The 26,777-nt window shown below is 39.7% G+C and overlaps 2 protein-coding genes across 2 annotated transcripts; both read right to left on the reverse strand.

Annotated features, from left to right (window-relative positions):
* Positions 1–2,601: 2,601 nt before the first annotated feature.
* Positions 2,602–9,774, reverse strand: rgcc (regulator of cell cycle). Its single transcript, XM_062431816.1, has 5 exons — positions 7,316–9,774; positions 6,958–7,131; positions 4,511–4,603; positions 4,276–4,338; positions 2,602–3,353 (listed from the first exon to the last, which is right to left on the reverse strand). Exons 1-5 carry the CDS (start codon positions 7,341–7,343, stop codon positions 3,346–3,348), a joined length of 366 nt encoding a protein of 121 aa, XP_062287800.1. The 5' UTR covers positions 7,344–9,774; the 3' UTR covers positions 2,602–3,345.
* A 113-nt stretch (positions 9,775–9,887) lies between these two features.
* On the reverse strand, positions 9,888–25,657 carry f5 (coagulation factor V). Its single transcript, XM_062431815.1, has 25 exons — positions 25,412–25,657; positions 24,834–24,916; positions 22,843–22,965; positions 22,045–22,257; positions 21,735–21,896; positions 20,498–20,719; positions 20,215–20,380; positions 19,534–19,714; positions 18,606–18,702; positions 18,291–18,496; positions 17,791–17,938; positions 17,481–17,693; positions 15,431–17,300; positions 15,132–15,297; positions 14,095–14,331; positions 13,752–13,968; positions 13,292–13,471; positions 13,043–13,159; positions 12,853–12,924; positions 12,635–12,720; positions 12,344–12,499; positions 12,088–12,232; positions 11,837–11,988; positions 11,472–11,654; positions 9,888–11,376 (listed from the first exon to the last, which is right to left on the reverse strand). The coding sequence occupies exons 1-25, from the start codon at positions 25,570–25,572 to the stop codon at positions 11,230–11,232; spliced, it is 5,703 nt and encodes a 1,900-aa protein (XP_062287799.1). The 5' UTR covers positions 25,573–25,657; the 3' UTR covers positions 9,888–11,229.
* Between the last annotated feature and the right edge of the window lie 1,120 nt (positions 25,658–26,777).

Here is a 26,777-nt window from a genome sequence, read left to right on the forward strand (position 1 = left end):
CCTCTCTCTCTCTATATGTCCCCATACACGGTACACTAAATGTGCAAACAAAATAGCATCAGACAGACACACACACACACACACACACACACACACACACACACACACAGAGACTGAAGTCCCCCTCTCCGCACGAGGCACCAGCAGGGACATCTGGACACCAGTGATGTGAAGACCTAGTGGAAAGCTGAACCTGATATTTGGCTCTGTGTATTTCTGTCTCTTTGTGATGTGGACACACATCTGTGTGTCTCAGCCCAGTCTATTCATAGCACGACCACTTCAGCAGTCTTCAGGGGCCTCCCGCAGGAATCCACCGTGATGTAAAGATGGACACATGCTTAAAGGATTTAATGTGTTTGTATTTCTCTGTCGGTTTCTCCACATGTCATCTGTCTATCTTTAAATGCTTTCAATCTCCTTTCCATACTGTGTTGCTGTACGTCTATCCCTTAACTTTGAATGTGCTCTCCTTTCCTGACTCTTCCTGACTTTCCCACACTTCCAGCCCTCCACATGTCCAGGCTGCGTGCTGCCAAGGCCAACACTTCTACAGGACTGACCCATGCTGCCAAAAAGATGCCCTCTGTTGACAAGCGGGGAGGTTGTTTTAGAAGAAAGGACAACCCCCACCATGCCCTCAGAGGATCATGTGTTGTGTCAACATGCTCTGTCAGATCAGTGCCAGCTGCCTGGCTCGAGCAGGAACCCTCCAAACACTGCACCAGAACAGCGCAGATACATGGACACGCTATGGGATAGTGCCCACAGCTCCCCTCTGCCAAATGTACTGAAGAAACAACGTGGAGACGGGCTTTTCATGCCAACTTCCTGCCATCAGATTAACATTCACTGGTATGCACTGATAGTGGGCTGGACATGTCCACAGTCTGCGAGCAGCCGCCGTACACAGCTGTGAGGGACTCTAAACTTGCGGGCTCACTTGAACACTTCAAAACATCAAAATTCATGTGAAATGAAACCAACAGCACAGATGCAATGACTAAGTGGCTGAAGGAAAGTAGGGGCATAACATCTTCCTTCACATTAGAATGGACACAGAGCCACATTTAAGAACAAACACTTGAGCTGAACTTATTTAATTGTGGCCTCTGGTCTGTCTGCACCTGCTGCACTGCCACTATGGAGCACATATAGAAGCGTAAATCTGCTCATACTCGGTGACCTTTGACCCCTGGTGGTCACCAGACGGAGGGGTGCCTCTGACATAAGGTTACTTCACCCACACCTGCTGCTGGGCCAGGGAGGGGTCACACCCTCCTGCATCCGTCCACCTCTGGAAATAGACACTGTTGCTACAGAAGTTACATAAGGCCCTGTTTTGTTGACTGATTGATTAATGGGCACAGAAGGTAAACGACTATTCTATTTCAGTGTGCGTGTGTGTGTGTGTGTGTGTGTGTGTGTGTGTGTGTGTGTGTGTGTGTGTGTGTGTGTGTGTGTGTGTGTGTGTTGTTACATGCATGAGTTTACATTCTTGGGAGGAAGTCATTGCACCACCTCTTCCTATGATATTGTATGCAGCCTATTTTGGTGAGTCGTTCTCTTTATTGGACGACAGCACATCCACATTCACTTAAAATCAGAATGTAAAGTTTGCCCACGTGTGTTTGCAGCACTACGTTTGCCTCAGTCCTAGAAACTGATCTGAGAAATGGGAGGGAGTGTTAGAGATCACAATGTCATCGAAACAGGCACCCCAGGGGAAGTAGGGTTGGTGGGTTAATAAAGTGCTGAGGTGGTGAGGTGCTACAGTAGCTGTCACTCAAAAAGTCCCACTGTGTTACCGCTGTGACTCAGCCGCTCAGCAGCTCTACACCTACTGAGCTCCACAGCCTCCAAAAGAAATCAATACCATAGAGATCTCCTCAAAATGCACTTTTAATGTAAGTGATGGGGGTGCCAAAATGCTAATATGAGGTTTCAGCTGTCCAAAGTAGTCAACTCAAATCAACATCTTTCAAAGTTACTGAGTTTAGTGCCAAATTTCCTCTTTTTGTTACAAACCTTGAACTGCAGCTGAACAGGAAAACACTGCCTGTCACGACACACAGAGGGAATGTTTTTCTAAAAGTCTGCAACTGTGGCAGATATCCACTTTATGTGACTAACTCAGACAGCTGAAGTCTCAGATTATCTTCAGATAAACTTTCAAGTACATTTATGCCCGAAACGAGGACTGTGGATTTTGTGCCACATTACTTACATTATAAGTGCACATTAGGAGGGGATCTTTTAATGGTCAGTATGAGCAAGAAAAACCTGTTTCAGTGTTCATGTGGGTACCTGACTATTGTTTGAGACAGGCTTGAAAAGCTGTGAACCCGTCCTTTAAGGACTACACAGCACACACTGAAAAGGGGCTATTGCATTAGTTGTAGACTATTTTATACTGTAAAATAGTTTAATGTACAGTACAAAAAGCATGTTGTGATGACTAGAGAGAGAGAAATAAAAAAACTATAGACTATATAGAGTATACAGAACTACACATTAAATTCAGATGTTACATTCCAGAAACACTGAAGCCAAGAGAAGCAAAACATCACATCAACAATAAAGAGAGGAGGCAAGTGTTACTAAAAGAACAACAATTCACTTTAATATTATCTCTGGCAGGCATTAGCTGTATTAAATACACATATTGCTTTCCAGTTTTTCCCCAGAGTGGATTAAGTTCACATTCGTATTAACCTCGTAACCAACTTTACATCAGTCAACGAGTGTCAAACTTTAATCTGACTGTCCGGTTAATATCAAGGCAAATAAAATTTGAAACAATTATTATTTACATGAGATACAAAAATATATTTCACAAAAACGACCAATAAATTTACAATAAGAAGCTCTATAAAATTACAAATATATTTCTATTATAAAAAGCCATTTTTTAAATACTCTTTCAGCTCAGGTTTTTGGATGAGGGAGTATGATGTGGTGTGTGGGGTGGGGGTGATTTCTGGCTCTGACATTAAATGTTCCAGTAACTTTGTGGCATATATTCAATGTCTTGGAGTCTATTACCTCATGAATGTCCTTGTTTTCCCTACTATTCTAATTTTGATCCTTCCTTCACTCCTTACAACCCAGTAGCCAGGCGGTCTGGAGTTAGTTGAGCACTGCCGGGTTAACTTTAGCAGAACGCTGGCTAGACCTGATGCCGAGCTGGAGCCACTTGGCAGTTGCTGTGCCATCCAGCTGTATCCTGTTGGGGGGGGGTTTTCAGTGTGGAAGCAGGTGCGTGTTAGCTGCTCAAGGGGGGTCCAGACATCCACTCCCTCCCTCTGTCATGGCTGCGCTCCAAGACGACTGTGATCCTCCGTGTCACATGCCTAAGAACAGACAGAGACAGACAGACCTGATTAGAACAGGACTCCTTGGCTCCTCGGTCGCCTGCTCTATTCTCAGAGCGGCGGACGTTCCGTTTTACAGGCTGGTCATCGTAAACACTGGTGGCCCTAATAAACACGCCATTCTCCAGGGCTAACAGGGGGCTGGCTGACTGCCCCACTGGCTGATTGAATGTTCCAGCTTTACAGAGCTACTGGACGCCGGCAAGCTATGAAAGACCGACATTCAACGGCTGAGACACAGAACAGAGCAGGGCAGCGGAGGGAGAAAAAAAAACAACACAAAAATAAGGAAAGCATTTTATCTCCCACTTCTGTCTCCTTCCACTCCTGACATTTATAGTTGAAATTCCAGCCCATGTTTGCAGCAAGCACACATTCCTAATACTCTGATGCAAGTTCAAACACTCACAGGCCCTGTAGTAAAGAAGAGGTTAGCCATTTATACCAATGAGGTTCTGTAGGAGAGTACACTACACCTTCATGCCAGCTCGGATTACAGCTTCATGCATGTACATACACATGCCCTGTGTCTGTGTTGTGCTATATTTACATGAAAAATAGATAAGGGGAGAAAGGGATGGGAAGAAATAGAAAACCTTGAGCTCACAGTGCAACGTGGCAGCACTTTCTTCAAAACAGATGTAAATGGACACGCTGCCTTTCTCTGCAGTGTAACACCAGAGGCCCTTTAGATCCACACAACATGCCTCCTTCATAGTCCTGACACATCAGTGTTTGTTAGAAATCTATAGGGGGAGTGACTCCCGTGTCACTTTAGGAGTGGTCGTTAACATAGCTGATACATGGAACAAACGCGCCTGTTAATCCAGAGTGGCAAGAGGCGCCAGCATGCAGTCTAATTCATCAGAGGTTCTGACAGCTAGGTTGCATTAGCACTCACTTTCTAATGTCTTGTCAAGGTCGGCGATGAAGTCCTCCAGTTCTTTGGTGTCGCCAAGTTTGGCTGTGAGGGAGACAGAGAGGTAGATATTTAATTACAGATAATAAAACAACAAATAGAATGGTTGTTCATGTCTTTCACTGAATCTGTCTGCAGCCTAAGCATGTGCCAAAATAAGTCAAACCTAGATTTTCTTTTTTTGTTTGCATTATGAAAAGTTACAACTTCAACTTACGTTTTGGTGACATAAGAGGAGGTGTGGTGGTGGTGGGGGAGTTCAGCCTCTCATCGCTGAAGCTGAAGCTATTTCTGTTGAGAGACTCTGCACCTGATGGAGAGAGAGACACAGAAAAATAGGATTAAACGAAGGATGCTTTTTGTTCTCACACAAACACACAAAAAATGCCCATTTTTGATCTGTGTCAGTGGAGCAACTACAGCTTGTAATCACTGCATTCTCCTCTAATGACAGCCTTCCACTATGGGCTGTCACACACATGCATGTGCTTGTATTTGCACACGATGACATTCGTATACACACAAACACATGGCACGCTCACAGGACGACGTTTCTGGAGTGAAAACTGTGCTGCATTTCCAGCAGCAAACGCTTCTGCTTCGCTTCACTGGATGACTCCAGAGCAAACAATACCACGTGTGACCATAACTAAGCTGCTAAATCTCCATTGTGGCAGCAAGTGACAACAATATAACAGGCTGGCCTGGGCAGAGATATCAGTGGAGTCAGGCAACTCTTAAACAAGATTTACCTCCAACACATTTAGAGCCTGATACAAGAGCCATTTGTTAGTCTGGTAAGAAATGTAAAGAAAGAGTTTTCAGGTACTATAAGATAGTATTTGACTTGTCTGTCTGCCATAATTTGTTAAAAGCATCTTTTTTGTCATTGACATACTTAACCAGCTTGGTGGAAATGTCAATCTTCCTGATAATGATATCTAAGTATGCAATAAGTATGTGTGAGAAAAAGAATATTATGCAGCACTTACATCTATCTCTCTCCACTCTGCAGAGCTTCAGCGGCCCTTAACAGCGTCTCAGATGTCAACCACTTACCCCCCCCCCTCCCCCGACCCGTACAACTCCCACCACTCAGCACTGAACACACAGCGTGAGATAGGAGCCGCCACACACAACGGGGAGCACCCAGGCGTGCTTTTGCAACATTTGATTTGGACACGAAACCCTATCATTTCTCTGTTTTCTTTTCCGCTCTCCAAAATGTAACTCTCCCTCACTCACACACTCTGTAGGGGGCACCTCTCTGACGCCGCACAGTTTTCGTCATTTATCTGCGCCCTTCATCAGTCCATCCATCCATCAGGCTGCAACACAATAGGTAGTCCCTGCGTGGGACAGGTCCCTCTTCATTAGACTGCCATGGAGAGGACAGAGCTCATGCAGGAATCTGATCCTTTTAGCAAATCAACAAGCTCAGTAACACCGACACAGGTCAAAACACCTTCCTGCTGTTTGTATCAGTACCGGAGCTTGCTTCAAGATCCTTTGTGGTAATTTAAAAAATCTAGCTGAACTGGTCAAACTGAGGATATGCTAACAAAACAACTGGAGCCCCAGCTGTTAAGCAATTACCAACTGCTGTGATAAAGAAAAAATGTTTAGATGAGAGAAAGCACTAGTGCCTTTTTCTCTCTCTGGAATCTACCTTGCATGAGACTGGAGGGCGGTCTTATTTGTAGTTAACTGGACATCCTCTCTCCACTCTTAAATGGTTTCACAGGCAGCCTTTCCAGAAAACCCAAGACTATAAAGACATTTGCACATCTTCCCGTGGAAGTCCCAACCCACTCACATGTGTTTGGGAAACTATCTTTGCTCATGGGGACCTGAAGCATACTTTTCTCTGCATGTCAGCTATATGAGGCTATCCCGTTTGGGTGAAAGCCAGCCTTAGGCCAGCTCTGCAGCTGGGGAAGCAGACCTCTGAGGTATTGTATGGTAGAGTAATATAGTAATGAATGGCAGTAAAACTCTAGAGGGGAAGCCACAATATGAGGGCAGGTGTGCCAAAATATGCGGCAGCAGCTTAATCTGACCTCAAAACCTCTGCTCCACGATTAAAGTCTCTCTCTCACTCTCTCTCTTTATCGCTCTCGTCATGTGTAATTGTGTGTGTGAGCACAGAGGCATGTGTGCCAGTCTCTCCAGCTGCCCTCTTGATTGCAGATGATAAGATACTGCACAGGAGTCAAGAGCACTGGAGGAAACAGAGTAGGCTGAAGAGAGGAGTTCCATAATTGAGTTTAAGTTTCTGATAAAAAGAACTGATTTAGGACTTCTACTTATGGCAAATTGGGCAGATCATCATCAGTAAGAGGTGATTGAGAAGTATAGTTGCAGAGAAAAAAAACTACTGTATATCCATAGTGCCTGATCTCCATTTTGGAGTCTCAGGTTTCAAGATTTTCACAATAAAGCGACTTTTTATTACACTACTGCCTGATTTATACATGACATAAAGTGTTGTGATGATTATTAGTTTCTTATTGCAAGCAGTCATTAAGTAGTTAAACAGAAAAGCTGTCAATATATTGGTTGTCACATTTGGAAATCATCAGGCCTGCAGGACAGAGCTCCTTAAAGCTGCTTTAAATTAATAATTAATCACCAACTAAGTCTTAACTAACTAGACTAACTTACTCTCTGTGTCGCTGATGCCACTGTCGCTGACGCTGGCGCAGCTCCTCCTCTTCATGGTCTGCAGGTGCTCATCGTATCTGAAGTGTCGCTTCTCCACCGGGGACGTGAAGTCCTCGATCACTGCGTCAAACTCACACAGCACATCGTCCAGGTCTTCCTCATTGGTGAATTTCGCTGCAAGGGGAAAAAAAATCCAAAATATAAATTGAAAAGAATAAATAATGCAAGGTCTCTATATTTCCTATTGGAATTTTATTTTATAAATGTATTTATTTATTGTATAGTGTCCCAATAGAAGTCATGATACATAAACTATAACAACCAATTAACACATGATGGAAAAACATCTCACATTTACCTTGAGGCGCCAGTTTTGGAGACTTCATGATTCCAGTAATGGGATTAGAGATTATCCAGAAGTTCCTGTCCTGAAAAGTCTGTTTTATAAATGGATATGTCCCTCAGTGTAAAGTCCCACTCTGTCCTCCTGAGTGCTACACTGCTGCAGGTCTTCAACTCATCCCTCCAGCCCGAGGACTGCCGCCTTTAAACCAGCCCTGCTGTGGGGGGCGGGGACGATCGAAGCAGGGAGGGGAGAGGAGGGTGGGTGTGTGTGCGTGCATGTTCGTGTGTATGTGTGTGTGTGTGGGGGGGGTGCTGTCAGTGACCAATAAAGCTTTTCCCGGTTGAAGCTGCGCACCCTTGACGTCTTCCCTCCCAAAAGTATGTTTGTAAACAACTTATGTGTCACTTGCCAGGCAGAGGGGTGTAACACAGAGATATTTATAATCATGACTCCACTGCTTTTAATATTTTATCACCGGGCAGATATGACAGAAGGAGGCCAAACTGTCATTAATGCCAGGAAGAGCCTATCATTTTCTTTATTTAATTGAAGTCATTGATCTATTACACACACACACACACACACACATTACTGTATCTGGTGACCCATCAGATTCTGTGACCTGCAGCGTTGGCAGAACTACTCAGATCTTTAATTTTAGTATCAATACTTGGCTACAATATAAAAATAATGAATTACAAGTACGAATCCTGCATTAAAAATTCTACTTAAAATATAGAAGTATTCCCAGCAAAATGTACTTAAAGTATAGTTAAAGTTAAAGATCTCTCCTCCAACACTGCAGGTCACAGAATCTGATGGGTCACCAGATACAGTGTAACAACAGTATTATTCAAGTACTTTTATTGGAGTTGGACTACAACCATTTTATACTATACAATATACTTCATTACATTTATGAGCCAAATATTGTACTTTTATTCCACATTATTTACTTTATAGCTTGTAGTCCCATTTGTTACTTTAATATTGTTCATATACTAAATGGGTGATCAGCCAATATAATCCAAAACGTTCTTAAAAATTGATCAGTTATCTGTTTTTCTATGAGGGCTGTGTACAGAGAAACACCATCAGGCTGTGAAACTCAGTAAAATGAGGAATCATTTACATAATGTATGTGTAGTTGGGAACAAATGAGGAAAAACACAGAATGAGAATTCGCTCTGATGTTAGTCTCAAAAGGGGTCCTACCATCAGGTTGTGAACTTTTGTGTCAAAAAAATTGAGTTCTCTGAATATCAATGAGCATTTGAATGTTGGACAAATTGAAGTTTTTTTTTTAATATACATTCCAACCCCTTTAGACTCATGTAACAGTTGAAATCTTGGTCACTTGGTTTTGTCCCATATGATATCTAGTGGTCTTATCAGGTGGAGGTTTATCAGACAAAACCTGGTATGAAAATATTTCGTCTAGGCCAGATCTTCTGCCAAAGTGAACATGGAGCGACACCTAGTGGTGCACTGTGACAACTGCATCTGATTTTGAATCAGTCGCACCATTGCTCTATGAGGTGGTGGGATTAAAATAAAAAAACTTTCTGCAATATAAACAGCTGAGCTTTGATATTCTTTTTGCTCTCATGTATTCCTGACCACAGAAAAAAAAGCTGACAAAACTCAACTCAAGTTACATACTCAATTTGAGTTACACTCAAGATTAAATGAACAGTAAATCCTTGTAGCATACATAAAAACCACCCCTCCCATCAGGTACTAGCTGTACTGTCAGTATACCCTTCCTACATCCTTGAAAAGTCTTAAAACACCACTCCCACTCTGCAAATACTGTACAAGCAACTGAGAACTTTACCTCACCAAACTTTCTGTGAATTGACCTTTTGTATATAGTCCGTCTTTTGCTTAATATAATCTTATTAAGACTTTACCTGGTCTTGTGTTTGTTAGCAGTAATTTAAGTTGTAACAATAACATTACTGATTGTATTACATAACTTGCAGTGATGCTGGCAGCTATAGGCTTTATGTCACTTATTTTTCTGACATGATTTTATCTAGAATTTCTGATCTGATGAACAGCTTAATGGCCTTCACATTTATAAAACCTTCGACTGGATTAGCCCTTAGTTAAATTCTTCCATTAAACCATTCTTCAACAAGGGAATCTCCCAAAATTAAAGTATCACATTAGTATTATTATGTAGCACATTCCCACAGTCAAACAGCTGCTTCTCATCAGTACTCCCAACCTCTCAGACAGCCAGTTGTCCAATAAAGCTATCTGCAAGTTAATTTGTCTTCACAGATCAGTAGCATGCAAGACCGCCATGCTGAGACTTTCACACCTCCAGTGCCCAGTTTAACATGTTCAGCAAATGGACAAACATGCCATGTGTTTGCAGCTGCACGTGTCTGTTGACTCTGGAGGCCCTTGGGTGCTGCTTAATGGCGGACCTGGCCTCAGCAGAGGTGCTAAAAGTGACACCTTCAAGACACCATGAGAAGATATCAGTGTTCACATACTCACACTTGGGATACCAAAGCTCTCTATTTGCATCCTTTCATTTATGTGCTCATACATCACTGAGCTGGACACTGAATAGCAAGAATAGTAATAATATTTATTGACAAATAAATTACATGATCTGTACTTACATATTTACATTCATTTATAATCATATCTGATGGACAAAATGTTGTATCATATCATGTTACTAGTATTTCAAAATGCTACTAGTATTTCAAAAACATATATCTAATGTAAGAAGAATATACATTACTACTACTGATCAATGATTACTACTGACCACTTATCTTTGATAAACCATTTCACTTATGAGCTTACAGGGATTCATGTTTATAAAAACAACACATTCCTAGATTAATCTGTGAAAAGACATATTACTTGTTTCGCATTCCTCTTGGTTGCAACATCCAAATATCCCAGTGGCATAATTTATGTAACAGTTGAGTTTGTTATGGAAGCAGCACATTTCACAAACTGTCATTAAAGGTTGTGATTTAAATGTAGTATCCTCTATTTCTGACTACATGCACACTTCTGTATGTAGATTACATGTCTTTTTAAGTTAGAATGTGTGATGGAATCTTACTAAATTAATCGACACAAGTACTGTACTTAAGCAATGCTTTAAGGTACTTTCAGTATTTCCATTTTATACAACTTGATTCTTCCACTCCACTACATTTGTGGATCAATATTTCACATGTAAAACACTAAGTGATTTTGACTAGGCCAGTCACAATAACTACTTTTGTTGGACGACATATTGTCTTAGAAATAATAATAAGATAAACAATATTATTATCATTTGAAGATCATTTCATACCACTGATATAATGATAATATAATAACATAATAATGCAAGAGGGGTGTGGGGTGGGACTGGAGAGTGAGTTAAGTTAATTTATTGTACAATAAGTCGATAACGTAATTATTGTGGCCTAATTTAGACCACTTTGTAGAAATCTCTTTTCACCTTGACATTAAAGGGTCTTTTTCTGTTGATCATTGTCAAAACATTCACATTAAATCCTCTTTGACTCCATGTTTAAAGAAACAGAACATAACACATTTCAAGAAAAATGTCAAGGTGAATACTTACTTACTTACTTACAGGCACTGTATATCTGAACACAGTATATATAATAAATATAACACTAGTTGGGGGAATTTTGAATAATGAGACCTTTTACTTTTAATACTTAAAGTACAATTTGCCACTAATACGTTTATATGTTTACCTAAGTAATATTTTCATCACAGGAATTTTACTGTAATTTTTATGCCACTACTTTAACTTAAATAAAGACTGCAATACTTCTTCCACCAATGTATATTTGGTTCGTTTGGTGTGTGTGTGTGTGTGTGTGTGTGTGTGTATGTGTTTGTACCTGCCCTGATTTGTATGTGTGTTTGTATCACTCAAAGTCACAGCCTAGTAGCTCTACTCTCATGGTGATGGAGCCCATCCAGTTTCTAGGGAGGATTCGGATAAAGCGAGAGAAAATGGGAGGGTGAATGTAGTTCTTCACATGCTCGTGGTTTTCTGTATTGCCGATGAAAGTCTAGATTTGATGAGAGAAAGAGTGAGAGAATTAGTTTAGAATCACTTTTCAGCTACAGTCAATGAAATTCTTCTAAAGAGTTTAATGATATTTACCCTTGATACAATGTCCTCATCATCTGTGTAGTGGTCCCAACGTACCCCATCATTGCTGTACATCAGAGCATAGGAGGTAACATACATCTCTCTCCCCAGAGACTTGGCTCCCTGCGTTACGATACCTGTGATCTTCTTTATTTGGGGCAACTCCACCTGAAGCCACTGGTTCATGTTATTATACTGCAGAAAAGAGAGCAGGGTGAGAGAAATAATGGGTTAATATGCATTTATGAACTGCTTAACACATGAGAGTGCTTTCTTTTAAGTTATTATTCATCTTAAAATTATATTTATTTACTCTAATTTTTTTTATTTGAATGGAATCATTTTCACCTGTTATATCAATCAATCAGTCTTAGTACCTTAGCTTGCCATGCGTTGATAGTGCCTTGTCTATTGAGGCGAGCAAGGGAGGGTTTCCAGGGTCCAGAGTACCAACTGGTAGCTGTGGAGCTGGCAGTGATGCGATTGTCTTTTATCAGGTTGCTCTCCATCCCCAAAGGCACTGAGCAACCTAAGGCAGGAGATTAGTGTCACATTTACAGGAACCCTAACTCGAGCTTTCTTTGACTTGCATTCTGTCTTTTACATATCCACATGTGTAACATCTTACCATCGAGCTCACAGCCGTAGAACTCCATGCGGACTGTAGCTGTGTTGTACCAATTGATCGGGTGGAGCCTAATAAACCGTCCGATCACAGGAGGAAAGAAGATGTTTTTGTTTGTCCCATAGGCTTCCCGGTTCCCATCAAACACCTGGTGAAAGAGTGAGTGACACAGTGGAAAGAAATAAAGAGGTGAGCACGTGCTTCTAAATTAAGCTGAAGCTGTTTGCATTGTCTTATCAGGTGATTACATTTTCCCCACCTTCCTAAAGTGTCTGCTGTCGCCCTTATAGAAGATCCACCTACGGCGGTCATTGCTGTAAGAGATATAGTATTTGGACACAAACTGGGATTGGAATAGTTGCTTGGCTCCCTGGGTGGCTACCTGGCTGATCACAACTGGTCGCTGAAAGTCCACCTGTGCCAGGGGAAGCAGATCGTTTTCACATAAAAAAGAAATACACTTGCATATATAGTCAAATACACACACACACACACACACACACACACACACACACACACACACACACACACACACACCTTTAGCACATACCTGTATCCAACTGTCGTTCTGCTCTGTACTCCATGCGTTGTATTTACCTTGATTATTTAATCTGGCAAGATGGGGCGACCAGAATCCTTTAAAGATGAAAAAAATGACATCTTGGTATATAGAGCTTTACTACAAAAATAATGCAATCATTTCACAAGTCATTCTGATTGCAGTAGGACCACAGTTTATCTGTTGCCAAAACAGATTGAGATGGCTACCTCTAGTGTTGATAGCTGTGATGTGGTCGTCTTTCACACTGCCTGATTGTAGACCCAGTGGGCGGAAGCAATCTTGAAGAAGACACACAAGTAATATCTCAGTATCAAAAGACAACATAACAGCATCTCACTGTAGTAACAAAGTCATTTTCTAAACGCTGTAGTCAGGGTTTTTTTCATAAGTTTGTACCATTATCAAGAACCAGGAAGAGGGTCTGCATGCCCTTCTGTTGGTTGAAACCAACTTCTGTCTCAAGCTGCCACAAGCCAGGCTTGGAAGGATACATCTCAAGAGTAGCAAAGCTTCCTGCAAAAACAATTTGTTACAGTAAGAAATGCTGGCTCCATTAAGTTGTTGACATTGTATACATATACAGTAGCAGCCCTAAATCCCTAAGATGTTGTTCTGAATGTATTTAACAAACATTATGTTGCTTACCAGGCAGCAGTGGGTAGACGGCATGTCTGTAGCTGGTGGTGTGCTTGTGGAGGAACGTCTGTCCGTGAAAGTGGACACTCTGAAAGTCTCTGGGAGAACCCATGTTGATCAGGTGCCAAGCCACTAGTTGCTCAGTGTACATCCTCAAGCCTTTTAAGCTAAATATAATCCCATTGATGGCTATGGAAACATCAGACAAAAAGACATATTTATCTTCATTTCAGGTGATTTTTTGTTCTGTGACTGTGAATAAGTTTTGAATGCATGGAGGAAAAGATATCATATTAGATTGAATTCTACAGTAACACTTTTGAAACAATGTGATATTACCAACACTGGATGTATTTACTTGATATGTTTAAATCAGCATGTTATATAATTCTTTTGCATCATATTCAAAAGAAAATTTTGGATGGAGGATCACTTTAAGTAGTATAGACTAAGGTGTGTGATGCATTACAGTGGAACTTGAGGTTCTCCTTGAAGTCCAGGCCCAAAATTTTCCTTGGGCTTTTTCTCTGTATCAACTCGCGGTTCCTCTCATAGTACCAGCTCTGCGACTCATCAAAGGTCATGAAAAGCAGTGTGAACTCCCTTGTATTCATCACCTTCTTGTCCAAAGTGCCCTCTCGACACACCAGTAAAGGCCCAATCAAGCCTGAGTGAATATCCCTTTCCTAGACAAGAGATTCTAGAATCAATATAAATTCTTAAAAATATGAATAGCTACATCCTGTGTTGCTCACTCCAACTGAATGGTTAAATTAAACTGATTTCCCAATTACAAATGGCAAAGTACTCACGGGATTAACACCTGAATAGTAGGCCCAGGTCCGACACTGGGATTCATCCTCCGTTGGCCCAACATTTGCATTGGCCTTCCATAAATATGTGTAGGTGGTATTGGGTTGAACCTCATTATCATATTTAAACCAATATGTGCAGTTATCATCATAGGACAGACCTTCTGTCTTCTTGTTATAGCCAACCCCATTTGGATGTAGGGAGTACGGACGGTTGGCATTGTTCCTGAACACCACCTAAAAGATAGAAAGAAATGTTCTGTGTTTCTATTTTCTGGGTAGTTATGGCTTTAAATTAATAGTTTCATGATTTATTTTCTTGCCTAGAATTAGATGAGACAACAGTAAATTTGAAGCAAGGAGATAGCCCCTGAGCTGGAAAGTGAAGCCAATGAGGAAGCGACTTAAACATGCATTCTCTATAATTGCCAGCAGGGGAAACTCCACTGACTCCAAAAGCGCTACCCACTTTAGCAGCTATACTAGAAGCTAGCTAGGGTTAGAGTGCCTTTTCTCTAGCTCCACCCTCCAGTCACATGACCCTATGGTCGCTTCTGGGTCCAAATAATCAAAGATGGCAACAGTCAATGCAAACTCAAGGCTTCAAAATGAGAGTCCACAAATGCGTGGGTGACGTCACAGTGGCGACATGCATTATTTTTTAAAGTCTATGATTTGAAGCATTGCCTCCAGCTGGTTATCTTTGTACAATACTGTAAATTACAATCTGTTGTTTTTACACTTTTATTTCTGAACAGATTAAACAACCCAAGTGTAAAAACTAGTGAGCTTTAGAGGACCGGGTAGACAGATTGTAGTACACCTTTGGACAGAGCCAGGTTAGATGTTTCCCCCTGCCTTTTTGCTAAACTAAGCTAGCTCACTTTATATTTACTGTAAAGACATGAATGATATTAATCTTTACCTTTAAAGCCCAGCAATAACACAAATACGTTTTTTCAACTATGTCACATAAAAGGGGAAATCCCAGAAAAGCAGTACAGATTATGGCTTTTAACAGGTGCTGGCAGTCTTACCATGATGGTTTGTCCAACATCCACCTTGATGACAGGCCCCAGGATGCCTAGATGCTCATCCATCTCACCTCGGATATCAGGTGTTCTGAAGTTACCATCCATGTAACTTCGGAAAATCGCCTTAGTGAACTTAGTTTGTCTACTGTTTTGATCCAACTTGTCTACCCTGTGGTGACAACAGAGGACCTATCAGCATTATATGTTTGGATGTGCACTTGCTGTACAATTTTCCAATAATTCTAAATAATTGTATCTTCCTATGTCAAACTAGCTTTTCTTACTGCTATATCTGAGCTTACCTCTTTGCGTAGCCAGCATAATCCCACTCAACCTCCTCTGCAGCAATGAAGTAAGTCTGGACATTGGGGTCGAGGTAGTTTTTTAAGTAGTATTTTGTGGTGTCATCCAAACTGAGATCCTTGATGTCTTCGCCACTGCTGTAGGGGTCTTTGTAGCTAACATATTCATATTCATTTGCATTGACATCTTGCTCATCCAAATCTAGATGTTGTGGCTCACTGCCAGGAGCATACAGCTCGTAGTCACTGAAATCAGGCCGGGGCACACCGATGACCACTGCTATGTTAATGAGATCCTCCTCATCAGAGAATGGTTGTAGTGAACTGGGTCGTGCCCCTCTTGGGGTCATGGCTGGATTGAACCCACGAGGAGAGAATGGTAAACCACTCCTGGCCTGAGGCTTATATTCCTTCCTCTTCCTTGTTTTCATGCCTCTGCCTTTCTTGGGCCTCTGACGAGAGTTCACCTTAATGGTCTTAGGTTTCGGTTTTGGTGCTGGGGCCTCCTTCCCTAAGTACTTTAACATGTGATCGGGGATCTCCATGGGTACAGTTTGGTGAGTTCCCTCGTAAGACCAGTTGTTGCCCTTTGTTTTAATGGAGGTAGTTGTAATCACCTCGGTATTGTTTTCTCTAAGGTAGATAAACACTTCTTCACTGCTGTCTGAGGCACTTGGCTCCTCAGAGCTGCTTTCATGAACTAGATGACTGGAGAGGTTACCTGAAACCATAGTCTCATTGGAGAAACTTTCTACAGAAGATGTAAGGTTTAACTGGTCAAGAAGAGCAGTGACATTTTCCCAACTCTCAAAAATAATCCCACCTGATGGGTTTGATTTGGATGCTTTCATTGTAACATTTTTTAAATGCACAGTTTTATTCAAATTAAGTTTTCCATTTTCAGGGCTGGAATTTGTACTGCTTGACAGAGAGGTGACATTGTCCTCTGTTGTACTGTTGAGATTGTTGATGCTGGAGGGAGGTAGAGGTACGGAGTAGGAGAACACATCTCCTCTGAGTGTCTTCTCGGATTCCTCCAGCGAAGTCGTGTTCACAGCAGTCTGGTTATCACCACTCAGTGTGTTATTCATTCTTTCAGTCTCCAAAATGGGACTAAGATTTCCTGGTAATGTTACATTCAGATTGGTTGTCTCTGTGGATACATTTCCAACCATTATTGACGTCTTATCATTGTGAATTGTGGAGTTCTCTGTCTCAGATGCTCTGACATTATTAAGACTTGAAACAACTTGAGTTATATTTTTATTTTGTGTAACGTTGGGGCTATAATTCACTGTGTCCTCTATGTTAGACACAGACGAATTGTCAGAGAATGATGTTGTATTCTCATTGCTTTGATTCAACAAATTAACTGCTGTATGGTTTACTATATCAAGCTCTTTCAGGTTTGAAAATAATGTCCCATTTAATGGATTTGGCTTTAAAATAAAGGTCTCATTTTTACTTTTTGTCTCCGTGGTGGTGGAGTTGAAATTAAGAGTGCTATTCTTATCTCCGTCAAGCACATCAACAGCATCATAGTCCAGGAAAGACAGGTCCAACATCTCCGCACCTGAGCTGCTAGACTGGTTCTTCCGAGACCTAAGACCTAATTGATCTGCAAATATATCCGTGTAATCATCTACAACCACTGCCTTTTTTTCTACTGGTTTCTCCTTCTCCTCTTGCTCCTTGATATCATCCAAGCTCGGAGGCTTCCACACAGTGAACTCTTTGTGTCCTATTAGCTCTTCTCTTTCATATTCACTGTACTCATACACGTAGTCACGAAAGCACTCAACATCCCGAAACTTTACACGCATTCCTTTCGTTGTCTCGTGGGAATTCAGGGAAGCCAGAAGCCAGTAACCTGTTTCAAGAGAGAAACACAAAAATCAAAAAGACCCTTGGAAACTAAGCGGCTGTCACTCTTTCTTGTGGCAAAAAAATAAGATTTTGGGATTACCTATTTATAGTCACCCTACAAATTGAATATTTGGATATACAATAAGTAATATGATATAAAAAGGCACTGTAAGCCCTGACTGACCAGTGTTGAGCATATTCATTGTGATCGTCTCTCCAGTCATGGGGTAGAGGCTGAGAAAGTCCTCTGTTCGCCCATTCAATTCAAATGGGTGGCCGTAGAATGTAGACGTTTGGATATAGTCTTGTGCTCCAATGCTGGACACATGCCATGTTGCGACCTCACCATTGCAGAAGCCCAGGACCGGGCCACTCTCAAACGCATAACCGTTTATCGCTGTTAGGACATTACATGAATATTGGTTATCTCATCTGATAACCAGCCAGGCAGGCACTTACTAGCATCAATTCAATTTGATGATGGACAGACTTACTGTGCATGACATTGTACTTATAAAAGTCAGGATCTGCCTTGTTGACTTTGGATCGATCACAAAACTGACGAATGTTATCATCCAGGTACCAGCTTTTGTTTTCATCAAACACGGCAAACATGGCATGCTGCTCCTTGTCTGCTCTCAACTGTAGAAAAAAAGATCTGCATTCAGTTTTAAATCTACAATCGAAATTTATTCTGTGCTTTTGATAGTTAAATTTTGACTCAGACTTTAAATTTTCCCATATATCCCAAACCAAAAATATAATCAATTGGTTATAACACTAAATGTTAAGATACAAGATGCTACAAAATGTATTTTAGATTGTTCATGACATTAAGTTCAAGCCAAAAAATATTTTTGAAACCAACATCCAATTCACCAATTTTCTTTCTTTTTCCTCAAGTAGCTATTTAACAATGTACATAACCAACTCACTCTGCATTATTCATGCTGAAAAATGTGCCTTACTAAAGAAAGTCATGTAATATTTTCACCTGCACATTCCTGACATTGAGGGACTGAGACTTGCAGATGAGGATGGGTCCAATCAGTCCTGAGGCAATGTCACGCGGTGTGTCCACTGCACTGTGATACATTCGTGTCAGACATCGGGAGTCCCCGTCCAAAGGCTCGTCCTCGTCACCCACTCTCCACTCATAGGTGTGTGTCTCACCTGGCCTAACACCATGAGACTGGTTGCCTGGTAATCACAATGAGATTTTCTCCATGTTTTTTATTGTAGTCATTTTATATTCAAACCATAGTGGGCTTCCACCACCCCCAAATTTGTTTGTGATCAGACACAGTACCTCCTTCTGGGTAGTTGACCCCCTCCTCTGACTTCTCTATTGTCATTCCATGTGGATAGATGCTGTATGGTCTGGAGGCCTTGTTCTTAAAAACAACCTGTAAAAGAGCACACAGTGTGTAAACAATGTTAAATGATTGTACAAAACCTGTCCAGTGTGAAAGTATCTTGGTGACACGGTCACAGTTATTTATTTGAAGTCACATTGACTCGAGATGAGAGTTTCATCTGCTGACAGTCAGCTTTAATTTGATTGTGTTTATATCTGCAACACTTGAACAAAGTAGGAACTGTAGCCAATAATCTAATCATAAATGCACAAACTTAACTTAAGTCATCGTCTTCAATGCTGTTGTTTAAATCCTTTGCAGTCAAAAAGCTGAAATCTACAAACAACCGATATCAGCAAACAGTAGCTTTCATGGCGATACTCTGCCAGCTTCACTAGTTACTTTTAAACACGTTTAACATTCAGTGTTGTTCTTTAGCACACATGTTGAGTTGGATTGAGATCAAGTGAAAGGCATCACAAGTCAAAAATATTTATTCATAAAGAACTCTCTGGTTGTCTTTGTCATGTTTCATTCATCGTCCTGCAGGATTGCCCTAAAACTGGGGAACTATTAATGAAAAGGGCAAAAATGTATATATACAATGTATATATTAGCTAGCACACAGATCTGCATCAAACCAGCTTTTAGAGTCTATAGTCCTGTATGTCAGCAGAATCTGTCCACAGTTTAGATTAAACCTTAAGACAAACTCTTTTAGATTAGTCTTTACAGTCCAAAGCCTTTTGGCCTTTTCTCTTACTGTATTCTGCTTCCTTTGTTCTGGTGTTTCTATAATCAATTAATTGCGTTATGTGAAGAATATTCATTTGAACACAATGTGATACATAATATGACTTGATTTGAATATGGTCTTACCCGAATAACGTCTCTGATTTGTGCTCTGATCACTGGCCCCAGTATTCCAAGCTCATCTCTCCTTTGCCTGGTCTCTGACCGTTCAGTGAATGATTCATTGGTATACAGTGTGTACACTGCCTTCTTGTACTTCCCTCCTATGCGTGTTGGTGACTGTTTCAGGTACTGAAACTTGTAGTCCCTACACAAAATGATCAGAGGTTTTATTTAAAGACATTAGTGCGATTTATATGAATTTTGAGCCATTGATAACTTCCCTAAACAAACAAGACCATTTAAAAAATTGGCAGGAACACAGTCTCAACACTGCATCCTAAACTGGGTGGCACTGGTGTTCTTAAACAACAGCAACAGGGTGAAAGACTGATAATCATTCCTAATATTTTACCCTCTTTTGTAAAGAAACAGTGTCAGGAAACCAGGTTTATTGGTAAAGACATATTCATGATCATATCATAGTCACATTTTGACACTGAGCAGAGTGAGTATATAAGTTCATTCAAAATGCTGTAGGGATCAATTTAAAATTGCGACAGTAGCAATTGCGACAGTTGTGTTAAATTACTTTATGAACACAAAAGAGATATCTTGCTATTGAGTATACATTGTTTTCATGTACACATTACAAATGCAATTTCATGTATAAAATGCTTCAAAATGTTTCTGTAAATTTTTGCTTACGCATCTATATGTCCATGCATGCTAGGTGCATAGTCCCAAAGAATTTCCTCAGCAGCTATGTAGTATGTCCACACCCTGCTTTCACGTCTTTGTGCGATGGTCAACCTTCTCGGGGGTGCTTGGAAGGCATCACAGTTCTTCACATCCACAAAGCAATGCATGCCAGCTGCAAAGGTGGAAACACTTTTTTTTCTCCTTGTAAATTTAGCAACATTGTTAAAAAACTATCTGTCTATGATGGACGGTGGATCTAATTAATCTCAGTGAGTAGAAAAACACTTACCTTCTATGTGCTTGATGACGCGTGAGGACAGCAGCCAGCGGCCTGTATAGACAGGTACCATACTGGCAGTGGTGGAGGAACCACTGATCAGACCCACTGATGACACTTTATGCCCCATCTGCTGCAGCACATGCCCATTCAAATGCACTGAGAACACCTCAGGCTCTGAGCTCATACCCACCAGATGCAGGCTCACAGAAGAATGAGCACACACACTGACATCTACAAATAAAAGTGGAAACTGTTGGGCACCTTGAGTATTTTACATTTGCATTGTTTTGTCTATGCAAAACTGATAAAATAAAGCAAAGATTATTTCTTACATCAGGACAGTTCTTTACACTGACACAATTAGTTGATGAAGTTATTCAATAAACAGGAAAGTAATTGATGAATTTTTAATTGATTAATTGTCATTTATCAAAGGAACATGCAAACGTTCACTGGTTTGCAGAAATTATTATGTGTTCTGCTGTTTTGGTTATATCACTTTAAATGTAATCTCTGGGATTTATATATTGTTGTGACATCTGAAACACTGGACTTCTTTTTCTATTGTTTGACATTTTAACAGACAAAAGATATTAATTAAAGAAATATAAAAAAGATCATTTGAAAATATTTGTCCATTTTAGATATTTTCCAAACAAAAATAAACTGAGTTTACGTTCAGTCATCCATATTTTTTTAAACAGTGTTTGTAGTCAGTTTATCCTGTGGCAGCATGAAGCATCAGTGTTGTTGCCATGGTTACTTGCAGTTTATATACAGTAACTTGCAACTTTACTTAGAGCAGTGGTTAACCTATTAACAAGAACTAAGTCTGATACTACTATACTGTTTTAATTAGGACTTAAACAATAAGTACATCAATTGATTTGTCAATCAACTGACAACTATTTTCATTACCTTTTCATTGCCATAAAATAAGGTCCAGATCATGCTATAGGAAATTTAACAACCCTATATACGTTTGGTTAGTTTAATCTATACAGTAGAAATCCATCAAATGTATATCATATCATGATTTATCTATTTATATTTATAACTCTTCATCTTACAAAGTAACGTGTTACAACTGTCAGATTAATGTAGTCTAGACAACAATATTTCTGTCTTAAATTGTTTAAAAATCTAACAGAAAAAACAACCAAACAAAAATAAAAAAACAAGGGTACCTGATCAATTGACATACTTGCTGATTTTCTAAATCACATTGATAAAATGATTGACTAACCAGGCAGTGATCCCTTTGCATATCCGTTAATGGTGAACTTGACAGGGTTTTCTAAGGCCCGACCGCTTGGTTCATTATTGCTCGCTTTCTCATCAAAAACCCCAAAGAGGAACACTAACTCCTGGTTGACGTGAGCCTGCTCCCCCAACTCATTCAAACTGCCTGCAAAGAGTGAGAGACAGAGAGAGCAAAGTAATGACCAAAAGTAATGACCAATTCATTTCAGAGCAGCAGCAACTGATATTCTGTGCTTTTCCTCATCAACATTCTACAAGCAGAAGTGAAAATACAGGTACATTTGACAGCTTACCAGGCTTGCAGAGGAGCAAAGCACCGATGAGGCCTGAGTTGTAGTCCTGAACCACGTTTTGGTGGGAGACGTAGGTGTAGGTGAGGCAGTTCGGGTCACTTGGCTGTGGAGATACATCTGATGTCACCTCCCAGTAGTAAACATGTTCACAGTTAGGCTGCACTAGATCATCTTGTTTCTCTTTCTGCGATGTGTTGTCGAAGTAGTAGGCTCCTGAAAAAACAAACAAACAGGAATCTAATTTGAATGTGGACAAAATTGTGTCACATACAGTTCATAGTGTATGTAATTACATTATGGATGGATAAAGAAAGGTTAAAGCAACAATTTGGTCAAATTAATTGCGGTGTAAATAATGACATTCTTCTCAAGTCACCAAAATAATAAAGAATTAATTAAGTTTCCTGCAAGCTGTTCTTTAATTTTGCATTTCCTCTGCACTCTGACTTATGCATTTAGTGCAAATTAAGGAGTGCTTAGTCTCAATTTCCTTAAAATTATTTCTCTCTATGTACAAGGACAGAGACAGTGATTTCCTAAGGATTAGCAATGCTTCCTGTTGGACTTCAGTACCATCTAGTTTGATAATCTGCTTGTCCTAGTTAATATTTTAGAAAAAGACAAACAGGATTGTTTGTTTTGTTGGCCAATCTTGTGTAATTATTAGAATGAGTAACATCATGACTACCAGCTTTGACCCTAACAGACAGTCTGTGTTACATTGTATTACTGGTGGCCACAGGTTAGCTGCTGCACAGCTGTCAGATTCATCTGCAGCTGGATTAAACAAGCACCCACCCTCTGACTGCTTCCCGTAAGCAATTCCGTGTGGGTGCATGCTATACGGTCCATTCGCCATATTTCTGAAAGTGACGACGATTGTCTCCCCCTCCTCAGCCCGAAGCGTGGGTCCGAGTAGACCTGCAGACAAAGACAGGCTTATATGGAATCATCATGACGCAATGGGAGAAGTAACATAAAATGTCCTTCTTTGTTATTTTAGTTGATTCACTGACTGTCATTGACCAGGGTAAATAATTTCACCATCAGGACATACAGTTTAGTGTAATTTACACTAATCCAATAAACATGACATTTAGCCTTTATGGTGATGTAATTTATTTCCTAATACCTTCCGAGAAAGAAATTAATATGTAACAGAAGGAGACAGTATAGTACCTGCAGATTTATTAGAGCTTGTTAAAATGAAACAGAAGGCATGAAGGGCTTTTTACGCCATCGAAAGAAACATTTCAGTTAGGACCTGACTCAAAATTCAGTAACAGACCCAATAATATTATATGGTATAAATTGGGAAAAACACCTGCTTGGAGCTCTGCATGCAGAATTGAGCAGAAACATACTTAGAGTTCACAGTCAATAATGTATGTAGGGCCAATACCCTTTAATAATTCAAATTTAAAAGCGAGCCATCACATTTTATAAACACCTTCAGTCTAGCGACTCCAAATCCTACAAGTACAAAGCCCTTCAGGAACTAGAACAAAGATCAGGGTCGCCTCTGCCAGCTGGTTTTGAAGCTCTGGCCACACACACCAGGGCTTTGTAATACAGACTGCAAACAATCTGACCCAACCAAATATTTTCAAAACAAAAAGAAAATAAGTTCAAATATTGGAACAAAACCATAAAATCACAAAGCAAATTTGAATTCTGTTTAACCCTAAACAGAGAGTACATGGCAACAGAGTAGCTGACCACTGTGACTGATAGGAAACTAAGGAAAACATTGACCATGTACAGACTGAGTGGACACAGCCTGGCCATAGGAACAGGTCATCAAAGTTACATCAGACTACACAGGCGGTGTTCACTTTGTCATAGAAGAGAGCCTGAGACAGAATCCCACTTGTTATTATTATACTGTGAAAAACATAATGATTTGAGTTTTCTTTAAAAACAAAAAAATAGTAGTGAAAAGTAAGTAAGTGAAAAGTATTACAGCTGCTCATGTTACTCAATCTACTGGACTTCTTTCCAGGAAATGCATATAATTGCGCTGCTTAGATAATTCAATTCAATTAAGTTATCTCAAGGCACTTTTCACATAGAGCAGGTCTAGACCGTACTCTTTAAATGTATTTAAAGAGACCCAACACTCCCCCATGAGCATTCCCCCATATACTTCATTAACTGCTCCGTTCTACTTATTGGTGATACATTAAAGGAAAAAAACAACTACCCTTTCAGTAATATGAAAAGAATGCAGCGGCCAAGTGCATCTGTTTCCTGATGAAAATCCAGTGAGGTAAAAAAACGGTCACTGTTTCGACCCATATACCGATCCAAATAAAAGCTTTAAATACACCTTTGCTCCTTGCTTCAATGCTCCTTATTATAACACCACTCATACAAAAGGTATTCCCTCATCTGGTGTTATGATCATGGTGTTGGAGAGTGCTGCCACCCTGAATGAAAGCATCCTTATTGGTTACATTTCTCCTCTCCTTTATTCTTTAGTTTTTACTTTGATGTATCACCTGTTTGTATATTCTGCACAATTACTTTATCAGTTTAATTTCCAAGCTGGAATAATTGAGCAGGTACCTCTCAAGTGTAGCCAGTCAGTTTTCACAGTTATTAGTACCAAATTATATAATCCGTCTCAGGAAACCTCCTTAGAAATAATAGTTATATCTCAATTCCTTTACAGGAAATTTTAAGGAAATGTTTCTATCTTGGTGGGTACTGAACTGTAATCAGCAAAAATGCTTCTTAATGAGAGCCAGACAGACTGTGTGTTCATGTAAAGTTTATGCATCATTTACCTAACCAGGAGGGGTGAGTCTTAGCCTGTCTGAAGCCTTTCTCATACTCCCGAAATACCACTTTCTTATAGGTGGGACCAGACCTGAACAATGGTGGAAAAACACAAAACATGAATCAGTGCACAGGAAGAAATCATGCCTTACAGACAGTACCTCATGTCTAAAAGATACGGACCACAAGATATGAATACACATGTTTTCTTGTATGTCGCAACTACTATGAGTATGCAAGTGTGTATCTGAGTGTGCGTGACAACATCAAGACAACATTGATAACGTCATAGGATGAAGAACAGACTGCCAGAGAAATAAAGCCAGGATATACTGGACTGTTTTTACAAGGTACAAACAATTTCAATGTCAGAATACTAGATACAAAGTTTTACATGAGTTTTAGCAGGCAAAATGAACCATGAATAAAGAGAGAAAAATACAACACAAAATAGTAAAATTGACAATTAATCCAGAACTGCTAAAAAAAAGCAACTAATAATCACTAATAATGAATTGCGAGATATTCTTTAACAGAATTTAATTTTTGTCATTTAATATCACAAATACTCCAAACAGTATCCTACCTGTGTGTGTCATTGCCATAGTAGTTCCAGTCTATCTCAACAGCAGCGATATAATAGTGTCTCTCCTTGGGTTGAAGCTTCTCTGCATCAACATGGAAGGCATTCAGGAGAACCAGGATGAGCAGGAGACTCCAAACTCCAGCCCAGGCACAAAGCCTCATGTCTGAGATTGATCCTCCAAATGACAGAGGTCTATTCAGCAAGGCAAGAAACTGTGATATGAGGGACAGAAGTCCGCTCTGTGCTTTATCTGTCGCTGACACACACGCACACACACACACGTTTAAACATTATGTCCCAGGGCAATGAACTGTGTCTTGGCATATTTTTTCCCCTTTGTAATTGAAGCCTCATGTGAGCCTCATTCATGTGAGTCACCACTAGGAGTGTGTTTATTCCCATCATCTCCATTGGGGATTTAGTCTCAAATTTCCTGAAACCTCACCTCAAGTTTCCCCAGAAAATCATCTCATAAAAACATATTATAATTCAAGAGCAAAACATTGTGTGACACATGTGGAGGCAAAATCCATCAAAAACTTTATTTATTTATTATTTACTCGAATATATAAATTCTTAAATTCTTCATGTCATCTCTTTGTGCGTCATTTGTGAGTAGTACTAGTGCAAGTAATATTATATGAATAAATCAGATTTAAGAATTTATTTTCCAGTCTGCATATATACATTTATTTTATGCATACATAAACACACACAAAAAAGATTCTTAAATAGAGCAGCTGAAAACAGCACAATGACACAACTTGAAGTTTTTTTCCCCACAGTCAAAAAAAAGGTGCTGATCCTTCTAAAACATTATGTTTAATCTCAATGTTTAATCAAAACAATACAAATCAATAATAATTTTCATATTCTGTATCCTGTCTGCCTATGTCAGCCTTTCTTTATGATTGTCTGTTTAACATTTGTTCAATGTGATATCTTTAAATATTAATTTAAACGTACTATGTGATTTTTTACTTTGTACATGTTGTACAACTGTTTTAAAGTCAACCAAATCTTTACATTTCAGTTTATCCAGTCAATTTTTAAAAATGTAATAAAGGGTAGGTTTATTGGTTCTGTGTGAGTGTTTTTTTTTGTTTTGTTTTTTTTACAATTCTTATGCCTCTTTTTTGAAGTATGAAGATTATATAAGTGTTTTTTTTCCCCACACAGTATATATTTGGGACTATAAAGGAACATTATAAGATATATCACTAATTCATTTAGAAGATCTTTAATTTTATATAGTATTGACTGTAATATTTTTACTTTGATATAATTTTTAATTAATGATCCATTATCACACCAATACATTTAATCTAACTCTTTCTATGTCAACATCATTTATCAAGAGTTTCCT

The sequence above is a fragment of the Scomber scombrus genome, chromosome 13 (genome assembly GCF_963691925.1).
Source record: "Scomber scombrus chromosome 13, fScoSco1.1, whole genome shotgun sequence".
Classification (NCBI taxonomy): domain Eukaryota; kingdom Metazoa; phylum Chordata; class Actinopteri; order Scombriformes; family Scombridae; genus Scomber; species Scomber scombrus.

What these genes read in the sequence shown, in the direction of transcription:
- f5 (XM_062431815.1), bottom strand. Translation starts at nt 25,572, where the DNA reads ATGAGGCTTTGTGCCTGGGCTGGAGTTTGGAGTCTCCTGCTCATCCTG. An exon ending in AGAACGACAGTTGGATACAG is followed by an intron (nt 12,500 to 12,634) that starts GTATGTGCTAAA and finishes CCCCTGGCACAG; the next exon opens with GTGGACTTTCAGCGACCAGT. An exon ending in CTACGGCTGTGAGCTCGATG is followed by an intron (nt 11,989 to 12,087) that starts GTAAGATGTTAC and finishes CTCCTGCCTTAG; the next exon opens with GTTGCTCAGTGCCTTTGGGG.
- rgcc (XM_062431816.1), bottom strand. Translation starts at nt 7,343, where the DNA reads ATGAAGTCTCCAAAACTGGCGCCTCAAG. An exon ending in TGGCATCAGCGACACAGAGA is followed by an intron (nt 4,604 to 6,957) that starts GTAAGTTAGTCT and finishes TCTCTCCATCAG; the next exon opens with GTGCAGAGTCTCTCAACAGA. An exon ending in TCCTCTTATGTCACCAAAAC is followed by an intron (nt 4,339 to 4,510) that starts GTAAGTTGAAGT and finishes TCTCCCTCACAG; the next exon opens with CCAAACTTGGCGACACCAAA.